The 9,678-nt window shown below is 43.2% G+C and overlaps 1 protein-coding gene across 1 annotated transcript; it reads left to right on the top strand.

The window, feature by feature from the left end:
- The first annotated feature begins 1,720 nt into the window (after positions 1–1,720).
- On the top strand, positions 1,721–7,680 carry scd (stearoyl-CoA desaturase (delta-9-desaturase)). The gene is made up of 7 exons (XM_072666952.1): positions 1,721–1,808; positions 1,988–2,192; positions 3,103–3,233; positions 4,416–4,621; positions 5,621–5,853; positions 6,118–6,320; positions 6,528–7,680. Exons 2-6 carry the CDS (start codon positions 2,000–2,002, stop codon positions 6,315–6,317), a joined length of 963 nt encoding a protein of 320 aa, XP_072523053.1. The 5' UTR covers positions 1,721–1,808; positions 1,988–1,999; the 3' UTR covers positions 6,318–6,320; positions 6,528–7,680.
- Positions 7,681–9,678: the final 1,998 nt, after the last annotated feature.

The raw sequence follows: 9,678 nt of genomic DNA, 5'->3' as shown, positions 1-9,678 counted from the left end.
GGAACATTTTACAAACATGGTCAGTGTAGTGAGTGGGAAACAACACCTACTTGTGGCAGACGAGAGTTTAGTCCACGGCTGGGCGAGCACTCCCCTCTACATTTTTAAGAGTTATTGGATAAGATCCCTTTTTTTAATATACATTTTGTTTGGAATTTTACCGCAGCTCCCCCTAGCACTAGCAATGCTCCCAACGCTAGGAGGGTCAGGGCTGAACACACGTCTCCTCTGATGTAAAGTCAGACATCGCCTCTTTTCTAACTGCCACTGATGCAGCATCACCAGGCAGTCGTCTCGCTTGAAGGAAAGTGCCGGGTCCCCGCTCCACCACACCAGACGCCTGTGTTGACCAATATCGCTTAAAGACTGATGGGGGGAGAGAGCATTATCTACCCACCTGGAGAAATCACGGCCATCTGAGCTCTCTGGTGGCAACGTTCTTGAGTTAAAGTTCTTTCTAACTCTACCTTCTCCTACCTGTGAAACATGATCCCTCAAACAAGCATCTGAATATTTCATTGGTTTTCAGGTAGAAAGAAAAGGTGTTGTAGATTGTTATTTGTAGAGATTATAGAGATTCTCACAATTAAAAAAAACAACTTGCTTTTCTCTTTGGCCTGGTAACACTGTCTCAGGTGCTTCTGAGATGGCACAGTGCCATTGTATTTTCTGCGACCCTGTACGAAAATACTGCATAAAACCTAAAACAACTGAGTGGTGTATAATATATATATATATATAGAGAGAGAGAGAGAGAGAGAGAGATTCCCAAACTCGAGTTATGCTAAGTCAAAGTCGAGTCTAGATTGGAGGAGTGTTAACAGGTTGTTAAGAGACTGCAGATTCACAACTTCACCTCATCCTACTATCCTGATCATCCTTATCCATCAATGAGATCAAATGTTTAGTGCTTCCTGCACTAAACCCCACATCCTATCTCCTGGTTTATGTCTTTTTATGGGTTCCTGCTCAGTCCTATCTGAATCTTAACCCATTCTGAACCCAGTTTTCTCTCTGTGGACGTAGTGTTTGTTCCTATACAGAACCAAAGCAACTGAAAGAAGCTCTTAAATACAAAGGAAACTGTTTCTCAGACTCTAAAACTATAAAACAGGCTATACAATTTACATATTTTAGACAGATTTCTGTTTATTTCTAATGAGTTTTTGGAGGTTCTTTGAGCAGTTTGAATCAAATACAGTGGGCTTTACTGAAGAACCCATGAGGAACCTGGTTTAGTTGTGTAGATCTGTTTCTGAAAGTGTGAACAGGTTTTAAAATCATGTCGATGCTTAATGAAGCACATCTTCACCTCAGAACACCCTTATCCCAATCTCCCTGATCGCTCTGATCATCCTTATCGTCCTGATCAATTACATCACTGTGTGCAATGTGTGGGAGTGCCTCCTGCACTAAAACCCAGCTCGTATCTCCTGGGTTATCTAGGTTTATGGGTTACTGCTCAGCCCTGTCGGAATGTAGCCCCACTTTCTCTTTTCCGGCGGCGCGCGCTTCGATTATTAGGATTTTTGCGGTTCTTTCAGTCCAAAGGTTCTCTCTGTCTCTACACGCTGGATGAGTTAAATGAGTAAGAAAAGAGGCAGCAAAAACAGCAGATGAGCGTCAGCCAATCAGAGGCGCAGGTTGATGTGGCATCAACCCTCTTAGCCAATAGGGGCGTGGGAAGCTGCAGGATAAAGCCGCATCACAGCGAGCAGCGACGGTGAAGAAGCAGCGAGTGCAGAGACCTGCTGGAGTTTCCCCAACGAGCCGATCGGTTTGATTAGACACTGAGAGAAACGGTGCAGGTAAGCAGAGTTCTCAGGGTGAGAACCTCGGCTCTCTTAGGTTTAACCCTTTCTAGTTCAGTTAGAACCCGCGGATGTTGTTTGGGTTCTCTTTGAATTGGAATGGCAAGCTGGTGAAGAAGAGCCCAACTTCCACCTCGCTGTGAGTGAAGTGTATTCTGGTTATTCTGTGTTTTTAGAACATCTGGAGGATGTCTGAGAAGAACCCCATCGAGTCCACCATGGTGGAGGACGTGTTTGACGAGTCCTACAAAGAGAAGGAAGGACCTAAGCCTCCTGTTGCGATCGTGTGGAGGAATGTGGTGTTGATGAGTCTCCTGCATTTAGGAGCTCTCTACGGGGTTTTCCTCATCCCCTCTGCATCTGTGCTCACCCTGCTCTGGGGTAGGTCACCAAGGACAGGAGGTCTTATGAGGATGCTCTGATATCTGATAGGGTTATTTATCTGCTGAGACTGATACCCTGCTGAAAATTCCAGCCCAGGACCAGGCTGTGCTAGCTGGTTCTAGATGGCCATCCAGGTGTTTGACCAGTTTATCTTTTGACCTAGAAAGTGTGTTTTCAGTTGAGATTGATGCACTAGCTGGTCTATCAGCATCACCAATTTGACCAAGCTGGACTTCAAGCTGTTCATACTGGTTCACAGGTTTGGTCAAGCTTGTCACCCACCTTGGCCATGCTGGTTGACCTTGGCTTTGGTAAGGTTTGTCATTCTGGTAAACATTTCCTAAACTGGTCAGCCAGTTTAAGCAGGTTGAGCTGGCCAGGCTGATAATTCTGGGGGTTTGGTGTGAAATTGTGGCATCGCTACAGTATAATACATTTAATATGAATAATTAAAATTATCATAAAGTTTAGTGAGGAAGTGTCTATTACAGCGGTGCTAGAGCAGAACTTCAGTCTCCTTTAAACCATCACTGGCTCAAAGGACTGGCTCCCGTATCTGACCCACTTCTGGGCAGTATTTTCTTTTAGGTATGTGGGCCAGATGTTCACATTACAGAAGTTTTAAAATGGCTGCTTCTAGACGGTCAGTCAGGGAGAGTCTTGAGAACTCCAGATTACAGAATTTATAGAGTGATATTTGTGGCAGGAAGTTTATCCTGCAGGATTTGTTCTAAAATCCACATCAAAAGAAAATATTTTCATTATTTAAAAACAATTTGAAATGGTTTGATTATTTTTTATATTGTGATAAATCAGTAAATGACCTTTATTCTATACATACACATATTTAAATGTTTATAGTGAGTGTGTTTCTGTCAAATCAGTAGTCTCCTCCCTCTCTCTGCAGCATGGGTGTGTATGGTGTTCAGTGCTCTGGGTATAACAGCTGGAGCTCACAGGCTGTGGAGTCACCGCTCATATAAAGCCTCCCTGCCGCTCCGCATCTTCCTCGCCTTGGCCAATTCCATGGCCTTCCAGGTAAAGCCAGCCTGTTGACACACACATACACACACACACACACACACACACACACAAACAGCGTAAGACTAAAGTTGTTCAGTTCAGTCTGTAAAATAATATAAGTGGGCAGGGAGGGGTGTGGCCACACCCACACTCAAATGTGAGAATTGAAAATGCTAGGATGGTATTTCATCAAGCAGTTAGCCGGATAATGTGAGCCGAATGGTGAGGACTGTTCCTGGACAGGCTTGGCTGCAGGCATTAGTTATCTGGTTAGCTGCATCACTGAATATCCTCGACAGCTGTTCAGCTGCTCAGATCATTTAGAAGACGAAGGACAGTGTGTGTGAAGCCGTCTGAGTCTGGTGAAATTACCAGTTTGACACTGTTTCTGACCCTGGACAATGTCTGGAATGACCACTGAGCTCCCGTCTGTCGGACTTTATTACATCAGCGGAGAGCTCGTCTCTGTTGGGGTCAGGAAGGGACTTTACTTTGGCTCAGTGGGATGGAGACTGGTTGTGACTGCGTGTTAGATCACTTACAGAAGAGGGTTAATATCTATTATAGATCTGCCCTGATCCCGTAAACCGAGATCAGTCAAGACTACATGATGTGGAAACTTGTCTGAACAGTTCTGAAACAGACTCTTTTCTAGCCTAGGTTATAAATCAGGTTCTGGGGTTTATATAAGGCACCTGAGTGAATTTATATTAATATATAAATATAAACCTAAGCTACACTGAGAAGCTTATACATCAAGTATACAAGTATATACAGCAGCTATGAATTTTCACATATACAGAACTCAAGAGTTCTTTAAAGTGACAGGAATATGAATAAGGGCCGTGTGCATGAAAACAAGCAGAAACAGGCCACAGTGCAGTGCTCTATAACTGAGCTGTAGTGTTGTGGTGAATGCACAGGTTTGGTAGTGTTCAGTTCACTGGGGTTCTGGGATAGAAGCTCTGGGCTCTGGACCTGAAGTTGGGCTGCACAGTATATCGTTTCAGCATCATCGTCCCAATGCATGTTCAATAGTTATATATAGTCAATAGTCACGCAAGGCAAATTACATCATACACATCATGCTACGACTCGCTCAATACAAAAGTTGTGCATGGTTTCTGAAATGTAGCTATGAACTATGGAAACTACCCCACTAATTAGCATGAAGTAATTGCTCTGATTCTCTCCCAGAACGACATCTACGAGTGGGCTCGAGACCACAGAGTTCATCATAAATTCTCTGAGACCGACGCTGACCCCCACAATGCCAGTCGAGGGTTTTTCTTTGCTCACGTTGGCTGGCTGCTGGTCCGAAAACACCCAGATGTCATCGAGAAGGGAAAAAAGCTGGAGCTCAGTGACCTGAAGGCAGAGAAGGTGGTCATGTTTCAGAGAAGGTAAGCAGAACGCATTTTGGGGGAAATGGTTTAAAAAGTAAAAATTTCCACTCCTGCATTCACCACCACTGACTGTTTGACCGCATTGACTGATCAAAAAGAATCAGTCTGCAGACTTTGGGCTTTAGAGTCTAAGAGAAACTAGATGCTATGGGTTAAGAAGTGATTGAGGGGCCACCACATCACAGGCCTTCATCGGTATGAGCTTAGATAACTTACTTAGCGTGTGGATGATGGAAAGCATCTCAGTAGGCAAACTGTGGAAGCTGAGTGTTGGCCCTTTGCATGGACTGTAGGTCAGATAAGACCTGTTTCCACAGTGCAGTCGTCTCATTTACAATTTAGATGAGACACTAAACCAAAAAACATCAGCAGCATTCAGGAAACTCTGCCGCTTTGCTGCAGGCCAGGCGTCCGATCCCAAGTAGACTCAGTTTGTCCGACAGGCCTGAGGCTCCAGCTGTGGTGCTAAATATACAGCTCTCAGGTTATATGAACCTGGATCAATTGCAGATCAAGACACTTTATATACTGTCTAGTCTTATTACACATGCTTGTGTATACACTATATGGACAAATCGCCTGCTCATTCATTGTCTCTTCTGAAATTAAGGGTAAGTGCTCTGTCTAAAGTGCAGCACATCCAAGCATCTGTGGTTCAGATCTTCAAAGTGTTCCTTTAAACATGTGAGCTTATCGCTGTAACTCATTCAGTCACTCGTGAATTTCCCTAATCGTTAAAAAAACGATTAAAAATAAAATAAATAAATATATATATATATATATATATATATAATCTCACACGATTAAATTGAATTAAATTAAAGTCTTGTTCATCAGTACATTATTCTAAAACTATGAAGTGTACAGAATATTTCTATGGAGGGTGTGTGGATATGTAGATGTATTCCACAGTCAAGTTTGTGCCCCCCTGGTTAAACGATGTGATTGACCGCCTCTCCTCATACTTTCTGTCTCTGTGACTCTTCTTTCTCTCAGGTACTACAAGCTGTCTGTGGTGCTGATGTGCTTTGTTGTCCCAACGGTGGTGCCATGGTTGTTCTGGAACGAGTCTCTATGGGTTGCATATTTCATCCCTACCCTGATGAGATACACGCTGGTGCTGAACGCCACCTGGCTGGTAAACAGCGCCGCCCACATGTGGGGAAACCGACCCTACGACATCAACATTAACCCCAGAGAGAACAGATTTGTCACTTTCAGTGCTATCGGTACGTCAATGTTAACCTCCTGAGACGTGTTACCATAAGAAACTTTTGAGGCTTTTGATGTTATCTTGGGAGAGATATTGTGTCAAAAGGGGCAAATCCAGGTCCTGAAACATAAAACTCGCCCCAGGGTTTTGTTTCGATTGCCTGGTTGAATCTGTGCAGCAGAGCTCCGAAGTTTCTAAAGGATTCTATACTTTTAAACTCTGACCATGTACTGTACTGTAATTCTGCTGTTTCTCAGACGTACTGTTTTATTTTTTTCAGGCGAGGGTTTCCATAACTACCACCACACTTTCCCCTACGACTACTCCACCAGTGAGTTCGGCTGGAAGCTGAATCTCACCACCTGCTTCATAGACACAATGTGTTTCCTGGGTCTAGCAAGCAATTGTAAGCAGGCAGCCCGGACGGTGGTTCAGGCCCGGGTCCAGCGCACTGGAGACGGCAGCCACAGGAGCGGCTAAACGGTACGAACACAGCAATAAAACTTTGTTAATGCAATTACAATTAATACAATTGTAAATGTGCAAAAGTAATGTTTTATTTGTTAAATTTAGTAAATAAGTTGAAATGTGCAAAACCCCCGGTTATAACAGCCATGAGAGGTTTTGTGCAGGTGAGCACAATGACTCCTTCTTCTGTTCTGACTGTAACTGTGGTGTTCGGTGTTTCAGGTTCCTCTCGACTGCAGCAGTAATGAGGCGTTCTCTGCCTCCAGCGCCTCCTGTGTTCCGGAGGCTGAATCTCCTGGCTCCTCTGCGCAGGAGCCAGAGAGGTTCATATCCAGCAGACGAGCTCATTCCCCACAGCCTCGCAGAGCTTGGTGACGGAGTGGTTTACAGCAGTTGCCTGGGAACGCTGCAGTCAAGACATAATCAATTATAGGCATGGTGGAGCACCTACAGAACACCATACAGAATCTTCCGCTCGATCTCTGATCTGATTCATAATGATGGTGATATTTAAACTGATTTTGAAATGTTCTAACTGCCACGGTGCTTCTCTCAGGATGAAACCTGAGTTCTAAGAGCACAGAGTGAAAACTCTTTATAAAAGGTTCTTCAGTAAAGACTGCGGTTCTGTATAGAACTGTGAGAACTTGAACCATTTGAATGTTTAAATGCCTTATCACTTTTTGTAGGTTCTATATGGCACTAAGATGGTTCCACTGTTCAACGAGTAAAAGAACCCTTTAAGTTCTATATAGAACCCTTTTTGCTTGTATTGTAAAAATTCAGGTGACAGACACAGAATTATAGCTAAACTGAATTTGCTGAACTATGAATAGAAATTCTGAATTGATTCTTATTCCTGAATCATATTCAGTCAGAACCACTGCACTGTCAGACAATCCAGCTGGACTCGGAACCAGAATGAGGTGCTGCTTCTATTTGTATAGAAATAAAAAATTATACTTTGCCAAAATCTCAGCCTTTCTACAGCACTTTGTTTCTCCAGACTTTGATACAGGAATGACTGATTGATTATTAATAATATTTAAATGTGTTTATTTGGGTGAACATGAAACTGTTTTAATGAGTCTGAAGCTGAGGTTCCTCTGTTCTCAGAGACAGTATGGTGGTGTTTGTGGTGTGTATAAACTGTTATCTGTGGCTTTAATAACAGACTGTAGGTTAGGATTATTCTGATTGGGGGTTTAGGGCTGTATATAATCTGTGATGTAGATGCATCTGTGTCTCTGAGGGGGGACGTTGTTCATGTGCTGTTTACTGTTTATTTCTCTGACTGTAATTTAAGCTGTAGTATTGTCCTCTGAGTTAAAAATGTTAAAGAGAGCATGTAATCTTTTTTTTTTTAATAAACACTCTGAACCCAGATCTGCTTTCTTCGTCTGTTTTCTATTCATAACAGATTCCATTACTGAAGAATATATATATATATATTAGTGTGTGTGTGTATGTATGTGTGTATATATATATATATATATATATATATATAAATAAAATCAGCGCTGCCACACAACAGTCATTTCTCACTTTTCTACATGATGTGAATCTGCAGTTGTTCTTTATGCTGCATCAGAATTTGAAGTTCAGAATTTCAGAAGGTTCTCCTGTAAAGCTGCTGCTGTTTAAGAGATACAAGTTTTTTGCACGACAGTGATGATACACAAAATAATGTACACACTGTATTTACATCATTAAATTGTGCATCTACTGCCCAGCCAACACGCTCACATTTCTGGAACACGCTAGGTGGGTTCCAGGTGGGCTTGGGCTCTGAATTGGCTTGTACATGCTTTCTTACTGGGACCCAGTTGGGCCGCTCACGCACAGACAGGGTCTATGGACTGTGCAGTGTACAGCTTAAATGAGGCCCATGTTGCACCTATCACTGATCCTGGTGGAACCAACATGGAACCCGAGGTAATTACTTTCTCACATGGGAGATCTGCTTGTTGGATACTTTGCTCTGCACTCAACTCATCCTTTCTTTCCACCTTCTGACACCCAGGTTTCTACTCACTAGAACTCAGAAACTGCTGTACATCCCTGGAACTACAAGCCCTCTCCTTTGAGACCTCAATGGTCACTCCATCTGCAGAAGCTTGAAGCCTTGCTGTAGTAGCAGATGAGTTATAGTTCTCAGCTTGTTGTAAACCAGACTCTGTCCTGTAGATTTCTCCTCTGCAACATCTGGAGAACTTGACCTGTTTTTACCTCTCTTACATTTACATTTCTGTCATTAGGCTTTCAAAAGTGCTTATTCATTCACTCAGAAGATAGTATCAATAAACCCTTTAGTCAAGGGGCAGTGGTGGCTCAGCGGTTAGAGCGCCGGGATATTGATAACAGGGTTGTGGGTTCGATTCCCGGGCTCGGCAAGCTGCCACTGTTGGGCCCTTGAGCAAGGCCCTTTACCCTCTCTGCTCCCCGGGCGGAGCGCTGCCCACCGCTCTGGGTGTGTGTGTGTACTCACTGCCCCTAACACATGTGTGTGTGTGAGTGTGTGTTCACTACCAGATGGGTTAAATGCGGAGGACACATTTCGCTGTACAGTGCACACTGTACAGTGACAAATACGTGCACCTTTACCTTTAAGGTACTTCTGATCCCTGACCCACAGCAATGGTCACACAGTAACCCTAATTCCAACAGCCTGAACGTAAAGATTACTAAACTGTGCAGAATCTGTGGAGAGGAACTGGACAAGTGCAGTAAAAGCTTTAATACATCAGTGCTTTGAGAAGAGCTCCTGAAAGAGATGGTCTTCAGTTGACGTTTGAAGATGAATCTGCTGTTCAGACGCTCAGGGGGAGTTCCAAGGGGGCGGGGCTTCTGGTACAGCTGCTGTGTAGAGTATGACATCATTGCCCATTCAGACCACAGCCAATCAGCTGCCTCCTCCTTCACACACCTACACACACACCTTCAGATGTAACCTGCAGTAACCTGTAACACACGTGCAATCACCCCTCAGCAGGTCACTACAGTAGATAATAACAGTAACAATAAAAAGATAATAAACAGATAAACAGGGAACTGTGTAATATTTAAATGTCCACATAATCAGATCTCTGATTCCCAACCGATCACACTTCATACACTACAACCATTAACCCACAAGATAAGATAAGATAAGATAGTCCTTTATTAGTCCCACAGTGGGGAAATTCTCAGTCACAGCAGAAAGGGATAGCAAGACACTCAGTTACAAAAATTTAGATAAATAATTTACACTATATACACAATATAAATAAGAAATAAAAAAGCAATAACTATATTATTTACAGCAAATGACCCTTAATTGCACATGTGTGTGTTTGTGTGTGTGAGAGTGGGGGGGGGGGGGTATTGCACATTG

Source organism: Salminus brasiliensis, chromosome 22, assembly GCF_030463535.1.
Source record: "Salminus brasiliensis chromosome 22, fSalBra1.hap2, whole genome shotgun sequence".
Lineage (NCBI taxonomy): Eukaryota > Metazoa > Chordata > Actinopteri > Characiformes > Bryconidae > Salminus > Salminus brasiliensis.
Note: the sequence above shows the minus strand (reverse complement) of the source record. Positions and strands in the feature narration are given on the sequence as shown.

Excerpts from the sequence above, each read along its gene's own strand:
- scd (XM_072666952.1), top strand. The coding sequence starts at position 2,000 with ATGTCTGAGAAGAACCCCATCGAGTCCACCATGGTGGAGGACGTGTTT. Across the intron at positions 2,193-3,102 it reads TGTGCTCACCCTGCTCTGGG|CATGGGTGTGTATGGTGTTC; the intron begins GTAGGTCACCAA and ends CTCTCTCTGCAG. Across the intron at positions 4,622-5,620 it reads GTGGTCATGTTTCAGAGAAG|GTACTACAAGCTGTCTGTGG; the intron begins GTAAGCAGAACG and ends TCTTTCTCTCAG.